The 19898-nt window shown below is 38.2% G+C and overlaps 2 protein-coding genes across 2 annotated transcripts in view; one reads left to right on the top strand and one right to left on the bottom strand.

Moving 5' to 3' along the window:
* Positions 1-99, bottom strand: part of LOC131884146 (RYamide receptor-like) — a gene marked incomplete in the record, with an annotated part of 39030 nt that extends 38931 nt beyond the window's left edge. The window contains 1 exon segment of the mRNA XM_059232207.1: positions 52-99.
* A 9498-nt stretch (positions 100-9597) lies between these two features.
* On the top strand, positions 9598-12197 carry LOC131883250 (alpha-1,3-mannosyl-glycoprotein 4-beta-N-acetylglucosaminyltransferase A-like). The gene has a single exon (XM_059231054.1). The coding sequence runs from the start codon at positions 9955-9957 to the stop codon at positions 11620-11622; it is 1668 nt and encodes a 555-aa protein (XP_059087037.1). The 5' UTR covers positions 9598-9954; the 3' UTR covers positions 11623-12197.
* Positions 12198-19898: the final 7701 nt, after the last annotated feature.

Here is a 19898-nt window from a genome sequence, read left to right as displayed (position 1 = left end):
ACGCACGTACTCGCATACCACTAAAGGTCTTCGTGAGTAAACCAAAGATGAAAAAAAATCACCACTCCGAAGCCTTGGGGATTATGTGCGATATCAGTTGAGCAGTGTTTCCGTCCAACCGCGAGAACTCGCTCTGAGTGCCTTTGGCCAACTTTCTCGGATGTTTTCGTGAGCGGTGTCCTTTCGTCAAGAGACCTTCTCTCGCGCTCTCTCTTTCCCTTTTACATTTCAGTAGTGGTACGTACGTCCCTCCCTTAATAAATGAGAGCTCGGACGCATCTACAATTGGTCAAACATGTTGTGGTTCATTTTCAATTTTTTATTTCATGAAAAGGGGAACAATAAGGGGTGACCATGGTCCTATTTGAGTAGGTGTTATAACTCTAAGGAGGAAACAGAGGTCTTTAGGCAGGAGCTCTCTTTGATGCCCACGCTTTGGGCATTCCAAAGCTCCTTAGATTGTCCCGGAAACGGAGTCTCAAGGCTTAAAGTGATGTTAATGTCGTTTCTGGAGGTGGTTCTTGTGGCGCTTTGCTTCTAGATTGGATGCTGAGTCGATATCGTTTTATAATTTAACTTTAAAAGCAACCCTTTCTTGTTTTTAAAAAGTGTCAAAAAGGTCAAATTTCATTTGTTTCTGAAGATTGTTTATGGTATAATATGGACACATGCCACAATGGAACCGCCTTATATCGTCACCCTCGGGACCGAGCCAAATTGACGGTACATCCGTACTGACGATATATCCGGATCTTCTCTATAAGGTGCATAACGACGTTAAATAAGCAAATAAATACGAGTGTTTAAATGATATATAACTCAAAAAAAGCTCCAGTTTTTGAAACTTTTTTGTAACTTCCAAGGAAACTATCATGGAAAGCTTTGGAGGCACATTCAAACTCAGGACCAAGTTGAATTCGGCTTGGGTGGCAGCCAAAGAACAAACAGGTTGATCAGATTTTTTCTCTGTTCTGTATTTGTTTTCAATATCAAATTGACAAGAAATGTTAATATTTTTCAAAATGTCAATCAACAAGCTGGCTCAGGTGTGGTGTGTAATCAGAGACGAAAGATTTTTTTAGCACAAATAGATTGCATAAAAGAATTGTTCATAAAAATTTGACTCAAAATGATGATATATCCGGAGTGAGGCGATGTTGTAAGCGGAGTCAATTCAAATAAGAAATTGTAAAAATGAATCGGGATTTTGAAAAAAAAAAACGACGCTTTAAGCGGATTAACGATATAAACGGGTTCTATTGCACACCATACATATTTTTTTGTTTTTTACTCTCCATCTTGTCCAACTTGAACATCTTTTAATTGAATCGTGATAGCTCGTCCGATCCATTTATTTACACATGCATCGTGCTTCTATCTTTGTCAAAACATCCTTTGGGTCCAAGTTTGAATTGCAGTTTGCGCTTGAACATTGATCATCTGCAATTGAAGAATTTTCAAACGTTCTTGAATAATTTCTGAATTAACGGAAGCTACTTGCCCTGTCGGATTCTTAAAATCTGAATGCAAAGTTTTCTTTTGTGATAACAGGTATTTCATATTTTAATCTTAACTCAAATCAATGGAATACAGAATAGGGTCATTTGTCCATAAACTCGGCTAGTCCAGAATCAAATCAAGAATAATGAGTTACCGTAGAAAAGTGAGGTTTTACCAATAAAATCCCTGCCACTCCTCCCCTTTTAATAGGGGCATGTGCAGCTTTTATGAATGTTCACTTGGATTTTCTTCCTATAACAGGTATTTCATATTTTAATCTTAACTCAAACCAATGGAATACAGAATAGGGTCATTTGTACATAAACTCGGCTAGTCCAGAATCAAATCAAGAATAATGAGTTACCGTAGAAAAGTGAGGTTTTACCAATAAAATACCTGCCACTCCTCCCCTTTTAATAGGGGCATGTGCAGCTTTTATTAATGTTCACTTGGATTTTCTTCCTATATTGAATAAGTTACTTGTCAGACTGTACCTTCGTCTATTATTATGTAATAAGAAATAAAAATCCGGCCGTCATTTTGATGGGAAAGCGACCGTAGCTGAATCGACTTAGGGCTAAACTCGTCTCCAATTGTGTGTTGCTAAAAATGGAGAGATGGCTGTAGTGGAGTTGGTTTACGCACGACCGAGTTATGATCGGGTTCATGGGTTCGATCCCGAGTCTTTCCCCCACCCCCATTGCTGTAATGGATCATCGCCTCGAATGGCGCTCCTTTAACCCAGAACGGGCAAGTGACCAGTATTGTAATGTAAATCAAATGTGTACCACAAAAATACCGATCCAATGAGAAATAATCTCGCAATAAAGTTTTTTTTAAAAATCTCGACGTTTATGTCAGTCTAGCTTCTGGTCATACTGTTCTGGGTGGATCCATGAATATTATGTTTGACCCACCCCTGTTGTTACTAATCAAGTTAGTTGTCAGACCTGCCATTATCGGCATGTCTTAAGATACACTTCAAAGTGATAGACGAATGAAATTAACAAAAGTCATTTTGAAAATGAAATATATTTTTTTCAATTTAGGTTGTTAATAGTCCATTCTTCTTCTTTTTTTAAACTCATATTTGGGAAAAAGCTTCAAAAGCGCCGTAGCTGGGCGACCATGGAGTTCTAGTGAATTGCTACAGTTATGAACGCTAAAGAATTAATCGACTGATGTTCAACAATCTCTGTCTGATGTTTTTCGTTCCAAAAAAGGTGCTTCAAAGATGTCGGAATTACAAATGATATAGAGAGCAAAGTTGCATTTCCATTTTTAAAACTCTGTGATTGTTCATGAGCTTGTTCAGGGAGCCGAGAGTTATATCCATCCGGGGACGGTAAGATTCGAAAAATGAACAATTGCTAAACCGCGGGAAAATGCCGCCCAATGACTGGACCGACTAATTGCCTTTATTGGTGAATGGGATAAACGAAACAGTAACTATTGGTTTCGGTTGGGACTTATTGACTGTGCGTAAATTGTTTCCAAACAATGCTAACTTTCGCCACACTGGACATCCTGCAGGGAAATGATTTACTCAAAATACTGAACAAATTGTTCAAATTTTAAAATATATGAGTAGTGAAGGGACTTCGAATTTTGTTTACGACGTTAGCCACTCCTTCACTCGCCTAAATTGTGGGTCAATAGGGTTCGTTGAGAGTTACTCATCCAAAAGTTTGTTGGGCACATTGGTGTAAGGCATTTCTTTTGATGAGGGAATCAAAAATGTCATTTTTTTCGCTCATTGAACAGACTGCTCAAGACCCGAGTGTGCAATCAATAGCTAACTATTGATACTAACGGTTGATGCAGCCTGGCGAATTTTTGTGAGGCATGTCTAAACTATTTTTTGTTGGGGTCTACCCATGATGACCTACCATGAAGACTTCTGGGAGCCAAGTCTTTAGTCTGAAATAATCATTAGATGTTCTACGTAAACGAAACAGGACAAGCTCCCACCATAAAAGTATTGAACAGCTCTAGAACCTTGGCCAAACAATGATTTGAAGACTAAAAAATAATCTTTATAATTTTCACCACTTTAGATAATTTCAAATTTGACTTTACACATTTGCAAAAGATCTTTTAATGTTTGAACACTTTTACGCGTCATATAGTCGTTAATGAAAAGCATATATACCCTCCCATAGTGGTCAAAAAGCCCTATCAAGTTTCCAAAGATATACCCAAATACATTTTGGCTATTTCTTGCTAAAAAAACGATCGGAAACAACGTTGCTTTTATTGTTTTATCGAAAAAAAGCTAATATGACTAAAAAAATTAAACAACTAAAATTTTCATTATCCTACTTAATGAAAATTGGCAGCACACTTAGATAGCCCTTCCTTGGAAATCATGATTCTGCCTATTTCACCCCAGCTTCATTAAATGGAATGTAATGGTCAAATTGTCATTGCTTTAAGCTGCAAAATGCCACGGTTACATTTGAACTTAAATTCCCATAAAATTGATATGAACTTTCAATATCACAAAAGTAAAGTTTTTTCTTTTTCTTGCCTAGTCTCAAATGTTATTACCCATCGTAAAACCTTATTCAAAACCCTCCAAAAATACATGTTTTCGAAAACAAAATTCAGAATCATTGAAGCACACGGAGTTAAACAATCATGGCAAATTTCACAAAAATCAATGGAGCCTCAAAAAGCAGTTTTTAATAATAACAATAATGTTTATTGCGACTCATGGTCATCTCAGATTGTAAATTGCATATGAATATTTGTATAAACAACATATACAGAGTATAGAAACAAGAATGAAAAGAATAAAATGACCAGTATTATAAAATTGTTGCCTAGAGTAATATCACATCAGAGATGTCTAGAATGGGTTCAATGCACGTGTTAATCAGCTTCAAGAAAGTCTTCAAGCAAAAGCCAAATCTATAAGATTACCTGTTGTATGAGTTCTCCTCAGAATTCAAGTAAATGTGTATTTTTGATGATTATAAAACATATTTTCAAATATTACACTCGTAGTGTGCTTCCTGTGACATTATATAGCATTTTGAGTTATTGTGAGATTATGCATGAAGACGAAAAATAATGTTTTACCTCTTCGATATTGATAATATGTATCAATTCTTTGAGAATCTATGTTCAGAAATAAGCAGAGTATTTTGGAGTAAAAAAACGAGGAAAATTGGAACATTAAATTCATCCAATGCAACTAAGAAGCGGTCGAATAGATCAGATCATGAACTCTAATAAGTGCTAACTAAGTGTGCTCCTAATTTTCATCAATTAGGTTTATGAAAGTTTTAGTTTCTGTATTGTTTTTTAGGCATGTAAGTTTATCATGTGGGCTATAATTTCACAAAGCAATAAAGCCAAAGTTGTTCCTTATCATTTTGTGAGCTAGAAAATTGCCAAAATGTGTTTTGAGATTTCCGTCAAAGTTTAAAGCACAATTTAAACTCTGTACTCCACTATCTACCAACATCTTTTGAAGCTAATTTTTGACCTTCACTGTCATTGATATCCATGTTCACCTTATTTGCATTACACCTGGGCAATATCCATACATAAACATTGATTTATTTTTTTGTGTTACCTATCTAAAAAGAAAGCTCCATCGTCATTGAAATTGTTGTGTTATTACGCTTATAGTTGCGTCCGGATATCGTCTTTGAAAAGGTCAGGTTCCCCACACTGATGGACACTGACCTTGCCACACCATACTCTTTCTAAATGTACGCTCCTGGGAATTGTATGATCAGTATCGTGCATATCTAGACGGTCTCGCTGCAACGTTCCATTCACTCTGAGATGAAAAGCCGTGGTCATCTCTTCAAATCCTACATCTTTAGTGCCATTAGCGACGTTGTTCGTGATGTTTCTTAAACATGCTCTTGTAAGACAAGAAAGCAAATATACAAAAGTCAATTTCAGTCAATTCCGTTCTCATTGCTACAGAGGCTGGTCCTTGATTGTGATTCAGAAGCAGTGCGTGGGATGAGACCGGAAATCAGGGGATCAGAGCTTCGACCCTTTTCGAGGAGTAGGATCACGTACACAAGACGTACTTGGAGCACTGCCAGATGAAATATATTGGGCATGATCTTCACGACCCTAATAAAAGAATGCCAAGACGTTCGTTCTCCTTTTGAGAGGAACATTCTTGGACCAAAATGCTTCAACGACCTTTGTTGAAGAAGCATGTAAACAAATGAAAAGGTTCCAAGTGCGTTAACAGATAGTAGGCGTTTTGCTCATGAGGTGAAGGAAAAGGAGTGAACAATCAAATTTGGCGCCGTCATTTTGGGCTTTTTTGTCGTATCCTGTAGGGAAAGAGCCAAGGCAAGTAGCACAACCAACGTACACTGCGATTTAACTAATATTTCATTAGTTGAAAAATTGTGTCACAAAATTCAAAATACATTCAAAAGTGTCAATTTGGTATAGCTTTGACACCATATTGCTATCTGATTCATTATCCCATTACAGTTGACTCAATTGAGCCGGTAATTTGAAATGATTGACAAATATTATCCTAGCATGATGCACGTTGGCTGGGCACCATGTCTGACATAGTCTTGCTCACGGACTTCTAGAGATGTGGACAGCGAACGGAAGCAAAAAAATAATAAAAGAAATCTCTTATTCCGTTCACTTTATTCCAAATAAGCAATTAATACGACCACAAGATCTTGTTGAATAGATGAATTTGACAAAGTTTGAGCTCAAAAATGTGCTTAGGGAACTCAGGAGATGTGTCCAAAGTTATGCTGTAAACACTACATAAAATTCGAATTTTCGACTTGCTCTCGGTCAGCTATGTAAGCTTTTGATAACATAACTTTGAAAGGATCCATTTTAAAAATAAATTAAAAAAATGGCCTGCCTTGAATTGAAAGGATCTAATTTTCTAATTTTATTACTTTAATTCGAAAAGTGGCTTATAGTTATGACCACGAGCAGGCCGATTTGGTTGGGAGCTCGTTCGCAGTTCATATTTCTACAAGTTCTTGCCTTGCTCCACTGAATCATGCCAACTGTTTATTTTTCGTGGTAGTTTGAATCATTGTTTGAGTGTTTCCTCAAACTAATTAAACCTAACCTAACGGTACCTGGCCTAACCTTAAAAAATAGTATTACTCCTTTAAGTCTTTATTTAAATCCTTTATGTTGCAAAATCTTGCTATATACTTTGATTAATGAGAAGTCAAGTACTCCATGAAGAGTAATATAATAAAAATAAGACTCGTTTCTTTTAATGGTTTCCGTTAAAATAAGTGAATGAAGAAAAGACCCTCTCGATCTTTCCAGTTGAAAAACCCTTATTGCCCGGATGTCATCAAAAGTTTCCAAGTACTTTTCAGAATAGGTGAAGAAAATAATTCATCACTCATGAGCTGAGTTAGGCATTTCCCGAGCGAAACTTCTTTGCCGGGAGAAGCGTGAAAAAAGTCCCGGGGAATTCCTAAAACATACCTAGGAATGAAAGTAGGGCCTACTTCTCAAAAATACGCTTCAATGAATGCAGGCATGAATGCGATCTGCTAAAATGATAACAAGACATAGCAGAAGCAAGATTTTGGTTCTTTAACGCAAGATCGAGGCATACCAAGAGTACCTATCCTACAATTATTAGGCCTTATTTCTTGTGGTAGATCGGTAAAAATGACAAGGATCACAACCCAAATGTGCAAATAAAGAAAGTTCCCAATTTTCATCATAATCTTGGTTTATCTTCGCTGAATTTTCTCATTGAGTGCGATGTCATTTGAACAATAATGGAAAGATAAATGAACAGATGAATAGAAAATATTGATTTATTTCAGGAATGTTTAACCACTGCAAGGAGTTTTTTCCCATCCGTGTAAAAAGTAGGTTTTCCATTTATTTCTATTTCTATATTTTGCATTAGAAGTGTTAAGGTCAAAGGAATGACCCTCCAATGGAGCCAGCCATCACATTGTAACAATCTAGCAGCTTTAAACTGGTTTAATTGCGGAACAGGAAAATTTATCAACATTTGCTAGTGGGTCAACCAGTCAAAGGAAATAATGTCAAATAGATCCATTCAATTTGTATAGCTCAAGTTTAATGCCTGGATTTGTTTCAGGGAAAGTGCAAGAAATGAGGAGGCGAGCAAGGTATTTTGATAGTTGTGAGTGAAAAACATCTTGTACGGTCCGTTTTTCAGCCTCTCTGCATTATGCCTTTCAGCATCTGTCCAGGATGCTATAAAAGGATGTCTAGTTTAGCCAAGGGCAATTTAGGGAATGATTAAGTCCTTGACCAGAAAGAACAACTTGTTTCTAGACATCACTACCCCAAATATCCGACTACCAAAACTGTTGGACACGGACTTTGTCAGGCCGATGGTGAAGGGATGGCTCTGTTTCGAAGGCCATATTTGGGCCTAAAGAAGGCCTAGGTGAAGGTGCTTCGGCGATGTTTAGAGCGGATTGGGCGGGGCTGAGAAGGCAACCTTGGGTGTAAGGCTGCAGAAGAAAATTGGTGTGAGGTAGGTGTGGAGTATTAGAAGAGGGAGATTTGGATGGAAGTTTAATGCAGGTGGGTCCGATCTTGGCCCTGGCCTTGATTATTAGTGGTGGCGAGTTGCGTTGGTTGGCAAATGAAAGTGGAGTCGAGAAGCTAAACCCGATATAGTTTAAATGTTTGACGATTTCAATCGGACAATTGTTGATGTGAATGGATGTGGGGGCACACGATCTTTATGAAAACAACCATGGCCTTCGTCTTAGTGGTGCTGACTCTTAGCAATAACCGTGGAGAACAGCAATACCCTTTTGCAATTCCATTGCTTAACCAGTCAAGAGAACCAGGTTATCTGCATTTTTTATACACTTTGGCATCACCATGAGCCGCAAAATTGTTTATTTATATGCTTTCATAAGCTGTAAACCATGGAATGAAATATTTTTGCCACAATACAAGGTCGCATTATCTTATGAGGAAGCCTGAAAATTGATTTTCAAAACATTCCTTTCTAAATCTTTCTCCTCTAGATCTTCAGTTCTGAAGAAAAAAAACAGTAATCGGTGTGTAACAGTACAGTAGTCGCAGTAAAACCCAAAAAAGCAGTGAAAATCAGTAGTCGGTGCGGAAAACAATAAAACACAATTAGGAGCTTTGCTGGTCATTCATTTTTATAACTTGGATGAATAATCTTTGGGATGAAAATCAAAAGAAGGCTGAAATGCATTTGTTAAGGTTAGTCCTAGAGCGAGAGCATGAGGCGAGAAGAAGCAAGGTTGCCAGTCTCTTTTTTCTCATTCCATACAAAAGCAGGCTTTAAAATCTTTAGGTAAGATTTGTCAAGACACCAAAGGTCTATCTTTGAAAGTTATAAAATGTAAGCCATTTTGTCAATTTTTCTGAAGAATCACCTCACTTATTCTATCTCCCCTTACCCCCTACCAACCAATACTCTGTTATCATCAATGTGATGTCTGAGTGGCTTACACAATGAAAAACAAATAAACAATAAGCAGACAGCGAGCTGCATTCTTTCGTATTTAAAACTTTTACAGCAATCTAGCGCCGAAGAAAGCTTTGGTTTAACATTTTGGCCTTAGGCAAATTATAAACAGGGCCCAACATCAATGCATCAATGGGGATGCAAAATCAAAATTGTCACGGTGCCATATTATTTTAAATGTAAGAATACGACTTACTAGCACCATACTTTGAAAAATGTGGTGCATCAGTACACAACATTTAACAAACGGAAATGTACCTTTTGGCATGATTTGAACCAATCACCAGACTTTTGTATTTTCCAACATGAAATAACCCGGTCTTCCTTTGCAAATCTTAGCAATGTTTGATACCTTAAATAAAGACTTTGTGCGCCCACCTCATTACAGGTACATGATTGCATCACAAGATGCTTAACGTGAGTCTTACTGCCTATCTTGAAGCTTTTATGCCAACAGGAAAATGTCTATTCATCTCGCATTTATTCATTCACACGATCACAAGCCCAGAAAACTAGAGTGCCAATAGAAGGTTGCGTGTTTTCTTCCTCAGCATTCCGTTGCTCACATCGACCCTCATGAACAGCAATCCAATCCTGCCTTCTGTGCTTGAGAGTCCACAATCCTCCCCCTCTTGTTCACTTGATCAGTGATCGCCGAAAGCCATGCCAAGTTCAGAATGGAGGAACTAGCCAAGGGTTAGTAAGTTTTTAAATGTGATTTGAAGGGACACACTCTCAAGTGAAGCCACATTCAAATAGGATGGGTGGCATTGAGACGCTGCTCGCCAATTGGTCTGTGTACTGGTTCTTGTGACCTTCACGTCGAAGATGCTCCTTCTTCACCTGTGAATCTTCACAACCTGCCTCCATTCTTGACGCGACTGTCTTTTTCCTGATTGTCGCTAGGATTGGCTCGCTTTTGATGTCTTCGTATTGCTCTGGGGACGTAGATCAATCCCTGGTTTTCGGGCAACATGTCGTTCTTAGTGCCTCCTCGTCTTCGGCGATTCATTATACTCTTAATGACGGCTATTTGCACTTGTTTGGGACTGTTTATCCTAGTGTTTCCTACGCCAGATTTGTCTCAGGAAGTAGAGTTAGTCCGACAAATTGCTGATCTCTCTATTCGGATTCAGCATGCAGAGCAATTGAATGCTGAGAGAAAATATCAACTGCAAACTCTGTTTCAGAAGTTCTCTATGATTAGTAGGAGGATTCTCCAGCAATCAGGGCAAAATTCAGCACTTATTCTGGAGAACCTCCGTAACGAAAATGCATTGGGAGTAAGGTTAGGCCTGACAGCTGAAGCAATGCTGAGTGGAGCAAATCAGACTTATGATCTGAGTGTTCCTTCAGTCCACCACTTCTTGCCCCATTTGAGCCATTCTCCGGTAAGCTTGTCGCCAGCCTTCAAGCTAGCCAAACAGGCCAATCGGAAGGTGTCCATGGTCATAGGAATCCCGACAGTCAAACGCACTCACCAGAGCTATCTCCAAGTGACACTCAAATCTGTCATTGACAACATGGAAGAGGACGAAATGAACGATTGCCTGATTATAGTGTTTGTCGCTGAAACTGATGTTGAGTTTGTGGCCAAGGTTGTGAGTGACATCAAGAACGACTTTGGGGTACATGTTGACTCCGGACTTGTCGAAGTGATATCGCCCCCCGCAGAATACTATCCTGATTTTTCCACCCTTCGCCAAACTCTTGGCGATGATTTGGAACGAGTTCAGTGGAGATCCAAACAGAACTTGGATTACGCCTTCCTCATGATGTACGCTCATTGGCGTGGAAACTTCTATGTTCAACTGGAAGACGACGTTCTCACCAAACCTGGTTTTTTTACTATCATGAAGAACTTCGCCTTGGACAAGAGTGCTGCCAAAGATCCTTGGTTTCTCATCGATTATTGCCAACTCGGGTTCATCGGCAAGCTTTTCAAGGCCTCTGATTTACCAATGCTAATACAGTTCTTTCTCATGTTTTACAACGACAAACCCGTGGACTGGCTCTTGGAAAATGTTCTGCAAACCATGGTTTGCAAATTGGACCAAGACTACAAAAAGTGTCGCAAGGAAAAGAACAAATTGTGGCTTCACTATAAACCATCCTTGTTCCAACACATTGGAACGCACTCATCCCTGAAGGGTAAAGTTCAGAAGCTCAAGGATAAGCAATTTGGCAAGATTGCAATGTTTGTGCCTCACTTCAACCCGCCAGCCAGGGTTCAGACAGCCATCAAACATTATAAGTCGTACAGTATCACCCGTGCCTATCAAGGTGAAACCTTCTATTGGGGCTTGGTGCCTCAAGAAGGCGATACCATTCTGTTTTACCTCACCCCTCCGACCCCGTTAACTGAGTTCAAGTTCATCAGTGGTAATGCTGAACATCCCTCGGATCGGTTCCTCAACACTGATATCGAGATCTTCATCAGTGAAGATGAGAACTCGCGAGTACCTGGAACGTTTTCCAGAACCAGTGACGGGTACGCTACTGTTGGAAAATTCGATGCCAATGGAGTGGCTGCTGGCAAATTGGATCCCACCTGGGGTCCAATCAGTCATCTCCGGATTTCGATCCATTCCTCAAGTGATAATTGGGTGATATTAAGTGAAATCCATTTAAAGACAGACTAGTCAACGTAGAATCCCTTTTGAAGCATTCCGGGCACGATAAGCCAAGTCACAGTAAACGCCTCCTTCAATATTTCGAGGTTTAGATGCCATTTCAGACACAATAGAATCTTGAAGGATGCCCACACCATCTACAACCAATCGATATTTTGTAACCTTACCAAATGATCTCTCCGATCACTTGGCAGGGATTTGACTCTTACTGGAGGTTTTTGTTGACAAACAGTATCGTAGGTGCTCCCGACAACTAGTCAAAAAGTAATTGGCACCGATTTATTCTTGCCATTGTTCTAATATCATTCCCCAAACGCAGTCATTATCTCTTTATGTTAATCAATTTATTTGATGGCCATTTATCCTCTAATTTTGACCCGTTCTATTCTATCTTTGCGCCAATAATCTGACGTCATCTGTAAGTGTCACTCAACAATGAAGTCTCGCGCGGCTATTCAACAAAAGTTGATTATTGTTCAGGTTTTTCATTTCACTCGCTTGATCAAGCTGAATCAAAGATACCATCGTCGTGGTCAGAAACGATGAGGAATATGATGTTTTAAGAATAAAGCTATTTAAACATCCATCTGTCTTAGATGTAGCTCCTGTTTTTTGAGCTCAAAAGTAATTTGAAGCAGATTCTTCAAGGACATTTTTTTAGCCAGATCCTAATTTTGTTAACAGGGTAGTCCTAAATAAGGGTCCTTTACATTACTATAATTTCATTTCTGCCAAAACACCTCAAAGACCCCAATTTTCGACAAAAAAGGCACCGCAGGATCATGAGCGGCATCTTGCTTCATTTGCAAGTCAAGTTCATGCTTGATAAAAGTAAACTATTATTTAAATAGAAAATTGGCGTACTGAATGGACTAAAAGCTACACAATAAAGTTCATTAAAGTTCACTTTTGAAATTTGGGACTTGTATCTCCCATTAGCTATTTTGTTGGAGTGTACCTCAAGCGCCGGTGTTACGATTTTGGGTGGTCTAACTGGTTTTCATGAACCATCCATAAGTTGAATCTGTTTGTGCCCGAAAAGGTAGTATAACACCTGGCGGTTCAAATCAAATTGAGAGCACTCAGGTCTCTGGTACATGCTAGCAAAGAGAACGTTCGTGAGATATAAGTCCTTATAGCCTTGCTAGATGTTTGTGTATATCTATAAAGATTTACTCAATCGCTGTTTGAAGCTATCTTTGAACAAGTGAACGTGTCATAGATATTTTTTTCTCATCTCTTGCAGAGTTATTTGAAAAAGTTCAATGAATAGCATTCAATCATTGCATCAATATTAACCTTCAAAAAATGAAGTTCATGAACCTTAAATTGTGCGTAATGTCGCTATTCAACGAATAACGAACCAATTCCAAGGAACCTTCGTCTCGCTGAAAATGTCACACCAGCCAAGATTTATGCACAAGTGCATGGTGCGTAATGATAGAAAAAATGTTTTCAAAAAGATGCTTACATTGAAAAGTTGGAGGATAATGTTGAAGGTCCAAACGTGTCTGCAAACCTGCAGCCAATGAATATTTGAGTAGAGTGGAATGAAAATTAGGTTATGATTTCTTCCCCTTTGTTAACCCCCGTCTAAACCAAAATTGGACTGGTTTTTATGATAAATATGACAATATCAAATTTTATAGTGGCTAGTGCTCTCTCTGGTTGAACAATTCAAAAGTGAAGTTGAGTGGTACTCATAATTCTTTACCAATAGGCAAAGCCCTGATATGGACAAACACTGACGAGATAAAGCATTGATAATTTTGAATCTGCTTCCACACTTTTAGGTAATTTCCTATTACGACTTTTTTGATTGTTTTGATTAAATGTAATTTTTGAGTCACTTAGTTAACCTGGTTGGTAGAAAAACGTGGTCAAGTATTGGGTCAAAATGTTAGTATGGTTGAATTTTTTGTCACTTAGTTAGCTCTTGAATGTAATTTACAATATCATCTATTTCACCGCTACTTAGTTACATCGGATTTAATGGTCCAAATTTCATCGGTTTTAGACCCAAAATGCCCCGGTTATATGTTAATTCAATTTCCCAAAGAATTAATATCGATTTTCATTATAGCAAAAATGAATGATTATTTTTCCATTTCTTGCAATATTTCAAATTAACTTAAAACCTTGTACAACCATATCTAAAACCCTCAAAAAAGCAGATTTTTGCAAATTCATTTTTAAAAGCGTCCAAGGTACATTTAGTTGACTGGTCAGTGAAAATTTCACAAATATTAATGAAACATTAAAGAAGCTATTTTCAATCAGTTTCAACAAAGTCTTCAAGAAACGACAAAATCAATAACATTGTTTGTTGTATATATTGTCTTCAGAATTCAAGTGAATGCATAACTAAATGTACCCATGATGATTGTAAAACACATTTTCAAAGATTACACTTTTAGTGTGTTTTAAGTGACATTATATAGCATTTTTAGCTATTATGAGACTATGTAAGAAGAGGAAAAATAATCTTTTGTATTTGTGATATTGAAAATAAATATTAATTCTTTCGGAAATAGAATTAACATATAACCGGGGCATTTCGGGGCTAAAAACGATGAAATTTGGACCACTAAATTCCATGTAACTAAGAAGCGGTGAAATAGATGATTTCATAATTTATATTCAAGAGCTAACTCAATGTGCTCCCAACTTACATTGGGTAAGTTTTTGAAAATTTTATTTTTTATAATGATTTTAGGTATGTAAGTTTTTTATGTGGGCTAGAATTTCATAAAGCAATAAAATCAAAATTGTTCCCCATGGTTTTCTGAGGGAGAAAAATGCCAAGATGTGCTTGGGAATTTCCATCAAAACTTTAAAGGGTATTTTTACCACTGTGTGTAAGAGGATACGTTATCAGGAAAAATTGAATAAAAAGGAAAAAGAAAAAAAAAGAGTTTGTCCGCTCATCGAAGATGATGTCATCCTAAATGACGAATTGAGCATAGCAAACACACTCGGCGAGCAATACAAAAATGTGTTTTCCACCCCCCGCGCCGTACCGCGTATAGATCTGTTGTCCCAACCATTGGATGATCCTCCCCTTAACATCACAGAGGAAAGTGTTCTCAGAGCTATAGGTTCCCTAAACTGATCCAGCTCAGGTGGACCTGATGGTATAACCGCAGCCTTTCTCAAGGAATCTGCACCTGAATTAATTCGAGCTCTGACCACTCAAATCAAGAAGTGCGTCAACCTTGGTGTTTTCCCCGACTCGCTAAGAGTGGACCACATCACTCCAATCTTCAAGGGTGGGGATCCCTCCCCCCCAAAGAGTTACCGTCCCATCTCATTGACATCAAATCGGGCCAAAGTATATGAAAAAGTGGTTAAAGAGTTTCAATTGGACCGCCAATCCAAAGTGGTCAAGTCCCAAGTCATCAACACGGTTTCTTGTCTAGAATGAGTACGACTACCCAACTCATCGAGCACTTGGAACATGTGCGAGCAGTAATGACAAGCCTTGATATAGTAGACGTCATCTACCTGAACTTTGCAAAGGCCTTCGATAAGGTGGACCATGGCTTACTTTTGCAAAGGCTCGATAACCTCAACATCCCCAAGAGTCTCTTAAGAAGGATCAAATCGTTCCTTACGAATAGGAAACAGAGGGCCAAAATGGGCCATATCTACAGTGACCCAGTTCAGATCATTTCAGTTATTCCGCAGGGCCCAATACTCGGGCCAATACTTTTTATCTTATACATCTCACCTTTACCTGGCCAGGTGAAGCATTGCATGATCTCGTCTTATGCTGACTACACCAAGCTCATCGTTGGTACACATGGCCAAGATTGCTCCCTTCTCCAAGAGGACCTTAATAAACTATACAAATGGGTCGACGAGAGCAACATGAAACTAAATTCCAGATCATGTCATATGGCTCATCGGCTTTCCCTCCACATTACTTAGATAATAAGGGAGCTGAGATTGAAGTTTCCTTCAAGGCCAGGGATAGGTTAGTTATGGTTACCATCTACAAATTCATCGTACAACCCCATCTGGACCATGCCTCATTGATTTGGAGTCCATGTCTAGTTGGCGAGTTGAACAAACTGGAGAGTATACTCTCCTACTGGGATCGACTTCAGCATCTACGCCTGTACAGTGTGCAAAGGAGACACGAACAGTATGGCATATTACATTCTTTTAAATGTATCCATGAGCTGTCCCATAAATGAACGGACATGAATTTCGTCCAACGAGACAATGAACGTGCTACCTGTATCCAACCTCATTGGAACTACAACAAGAATGCGACTGCTAAATCAATCATGCGCCACTCATTTCTTGAGAGAGGCCCAAGACTCTACAACAAACTGTCCTCCTCTCTTCGGGTCATCTATGTCGAAAAAAGTACTATCTCCAAATTCAAAGAGGACCTGGATAGCTTCCTCCAACGCATTCCAGACCAACCTTCAATACCCGGGTATCATCGATCAGCAAATTCAAACTCGATTACTGATCAGATTCACTTTCGAGTGATTGTGTAAATATGTTTGCACCTTGAAGCCATTCAAGACATCTGTCTGCGTACCGTAAATAAATCATTATTATAATGCCCTGCCGACTCATAACAGTATTTTTGAGGGACTTTTGAGATTTTTCAACAAGATGATGTTATGGAAAGAAATTTAGGTTGTTATCTATTCTCCTTTGTTAGCCCCCGTTTAAACCAGACAATGAACTGGTTTTTTATGATAAAATATGACAACATCAAATTTTATAGTGGCAAGTGCTCCCTCTGGTTGAACAATTCAGAAGTGAAGTTGAATGGTATTCATAATTCTTTATTTTTGAATCTGCCTCCACATTTGTAGGTAATTTTTTATTACGACTCTTTTGATTGTTTTGATCAAATGTAATTTTTGAGCCACCTAGTTAACCTGGTTGGTAGAAAAACGTGGTCAAGTATTAGGTCAAAATATCAGCACCGCTATTTTTTGTTCGATTTTAAGAAGGCGCATTTGAAATACGCACTACTTTGTAGATTTGAATATGCCTTCTTTTCCGATTTTATTTGCGCCTTTTGTTATGCTTTCGGCCTTTTTTTCACCTTTTATTACACTAATAGGCCAATATTTTTTTGTCTCTAGAAGGCCTTGTTGTTTTGCACATTTTGCCTGTCGCTAGTCATTACTTGAGCTTATTGATTTCAGCCTAATCTAACCTTACCTAACCTAACCCAACCTAACCTAACACGATATTAATAGCCCCTAAAGTCTCAATCTAAACCTTGCAACATTTTGCCACAAATTTAAAAATGAGCACCGCCAACTAATCGGTGGGGTAAGGTTAGATTAGGCTTGATTAGGTCAGGTTAAGATTTAAAAACGAAGCACCGCCAACTAATCGGTGGAGAATAATGTTTACCGGCAAACTTTAGCACCATGAGTCAGGACTAGAGTTCTCAAACTTATGGAAATAACATTTATTTGCACCCTGACCCTTATTTGTATTCTGGACCTTTATATGCATGTTTTGTATCTTGGGCCCGTTTTCATATTCTTATTTATTTTAGGTTTCTTATGGCTGAATTTTCTGGGGCCGAAAAATTACATTTTCTCTATTTTGATGAGAATCCCTGGCGCAAAGCAATTTGCCCTGATGCTTGTCTGCACTTGACAATTCAGGTTGCCGCCTGCGATCTCTTTCCTATGACAGACAGATTATCGTACGACACATTGGAAATATTAAATGAGCATATTTCATTTTGTGTATTGAAAACACGTGGGAATGTTATGGAAATTTAGTCTTGGATTGCCTTTCGCATGCTGGTCCAATGGAATCAGTGCATACTATTGATGGAATAAAGGTGTCCAGCTTAACATTTTACGTAAAATAACTTAATGTGCCATAACAATATTATCATTATTGAAGTTAAATTGCATCCTGATTTGGATTCTGGACTTGCTTTTTTGCATCTTTATCAGCATCTTGAGATTCTTTTTGTGCATAATCTTGAGAGCCTTACTCATGACTAGTGAGGGGCAAATATTGCAAAAAGACAAAGCCTTATAAAAACAATAATGTCCAAAAAATGTGCAAAAAGGCCAAAAGATAACAAAAGGTACAAATAGAATCAACAAATTACCGAGGATAAGCATTTTACTGCACAAAATAGTACCAATTTGAAAAGCAGCATGTTAAATCATCAAATTTTGTCACAATCTTGGACAAACGTGACAAATTGTCATTGAATGTAATCAAAATATAGTTATCCTAACTTGTTGTTTGACTTGATTCAGCACTGGACCTGCAGATTGAATATAATGAGAAAGTGCTGGATTTTTTTCAATAAGAGAAGCTAGTGAGCCTGAAGAAAAAAGATGGAGCATTTGCAGTGCGTTTTTTTTGGGCTGATCAACTACCCGAACTCCTCCGAGCTTGTCTCATGGCGTGGCGAAACTCCCATGCACTCCTTTTCCACCAGACACTTTCATCAAGGAGAGGGGCACAATAAGTTTCAGAATTCTGAATTTAAAAAACTGATGTCAGGTGCTCAAAATTCTGGTTCACGTGTATTTATTTCGGCCGTAAGTAAAAGTTAAAAAAATATGCCCTCATTTATAAAGCAAAAAGCACCATCTTCAACTAAAGTTCATAGACACAATTTGCCAAAAGGACGGAAGTTAAGGAGAAATGAGCAAATATGTAACAATCGGGCTTCAGTTACTAAATTTGTTTTTACCCTTTTTGCTCGTTTAAGAGCGGAGTAATGAAATTACAAGTAACAAAATTACAGTAATTGTTCCTTTTTTCGGAAAAGGAACTGTAATCCTAAAACATCTTAAAATGGTGTAACTTTAACGAAACAAAACAATCAAAAATGATTCGTAACTCGTTCCTTGTTTCACGTTCTAGAATGGCATTTAATTTTTCGTATCTCTCTTGACAACTGAGGAAACTTGAAGGTTTTTGGCAGTTTTAACAGAAATTGTTATTCTTTTATAATTTCATACATCCCAAAGAAGGAAGCTCAGGATTCCACTTTTTTAATATTGGAGTCAAAACTGCAAAGCTGTTAGTAAGATGGTTTGATTTAAGCTGAATTCAAAACTCTCTGGATCAGGTCTTACCCTGGTTATGGAGTCAAAGGTTGATACCTAGGAGGCTCCCTTCCAGTGCCCGGGTGAGCCCGGATTCAAGTCCGAATGCATTTGAGTCTTTTTTTCTTCATTTTGGAGAAATTGGCCCGACTCGTTTCCGGGCTCGGCGAGTCTGACAAAAAGTCAAAGGACTCGCCCCAACACTACTCCCTTCCCATCACTAATGCCAAATAGATAAACATCATCAATGCCCATTAATATAACATGATGGCATGTTGGAAACAAAGATAAAATCATTAATTAAGCAAAGTCTTGATGCGGCGGAAAAACTGAAATATCGGTCAACTGAGGGCCATCTACGTAATTCAAGTTGTTAATTCGGAAACTTATTTATTGACATTTTTCCACGTAACCACGTGGAAAAATGTCAATAACTAAGTTTTGGCACCCGCATCCGCATTTTGGATTTACTTCGATATTCTAATTTTAGAATGGGCACACCTCATATGGTTATGTGACGAATAGCCTTTTTTGGCCAAAGTAATTGTTACTGTAATCCGTACAATTGTTAGATTTCGCGGAAGCATTCGACAAAGTAGAACATAGTCTGTCTATTGCTCCAGAGGCTTTCAGAAATTGGATGGATTAGGGGCTAAAGTACTAGATTGGGAAAGGCGTTCGTTCATTCTCTTTTCTTGAAGTAGCAACGTGTTCAGCCGTCTACCCAATGCCATTGATAATTCATTGAGTCTAATTTGTGAAGCAACTTCAAAGTATTTCTCCTCTGGAAGCAAGGTTCTGTATGAGCGCAAAGCTTAGGAAAATACTTAATCAACCTCGATTGTTGGATAAAGTTCCTAAGCCTCAATCTTATGCGCTTCTTTTTTGAACAGAGAATTGTGAAATATGTGCTTAGTGTGAGCAAGGTTTCAGACGAGGTTAAGAAATTGGTGATCTTATGCGCTCTTGATTTGGCCAGTTGTAGTTTTGTCAACATGTTTTGAGCTTTTGAACTTGATGTTCGAAGCTCTACATGTAGAATGGTAAATTTGACTTTGGAATTGTCACTCTAAGTTTCATTCAACGGATGTACCTTTTTGAGTTACTTTTCCTTAGTTTATATAAGCTTCCTCATTTATAATCCCAATTGTACGCTAATATACGCATTGTGTTTTCGAGTGATTGTAAGCAATTAGTAATAAACTCAATAGGATAGTT

The sequence above is a fragment of the Tigriopus californicus genome, chromosome 1 (genome assembly GCF_007210705.1).
Source record: "Tigriopus californicus strain San Diego chromosome 1, Tcal_SD_v2.1, whole genome shotgun sequence".
Lineage (NCBI taxonomy): Eukaryota > Metazoa > Arthropoda > Copepoda > Harpacticoida > Harpacticidae > Tigriopus > Tigriopus californicus.
The sequence above is the reverse complement of the archived record's forward strand: the minus strand, read 5'-3'. Positions and strand labels throughout refer to the sequence as shown.

Bases quoted from the DNA above. Each gene is read 5' to 3' on its own strand.
- LOC131883250 (XM_059231054.1), top strand. From the start codon at position 9,955: ATGTCGTTCTTAGTGCCTCCTCGTCTTCGGCGATTCATTATACTCTTA.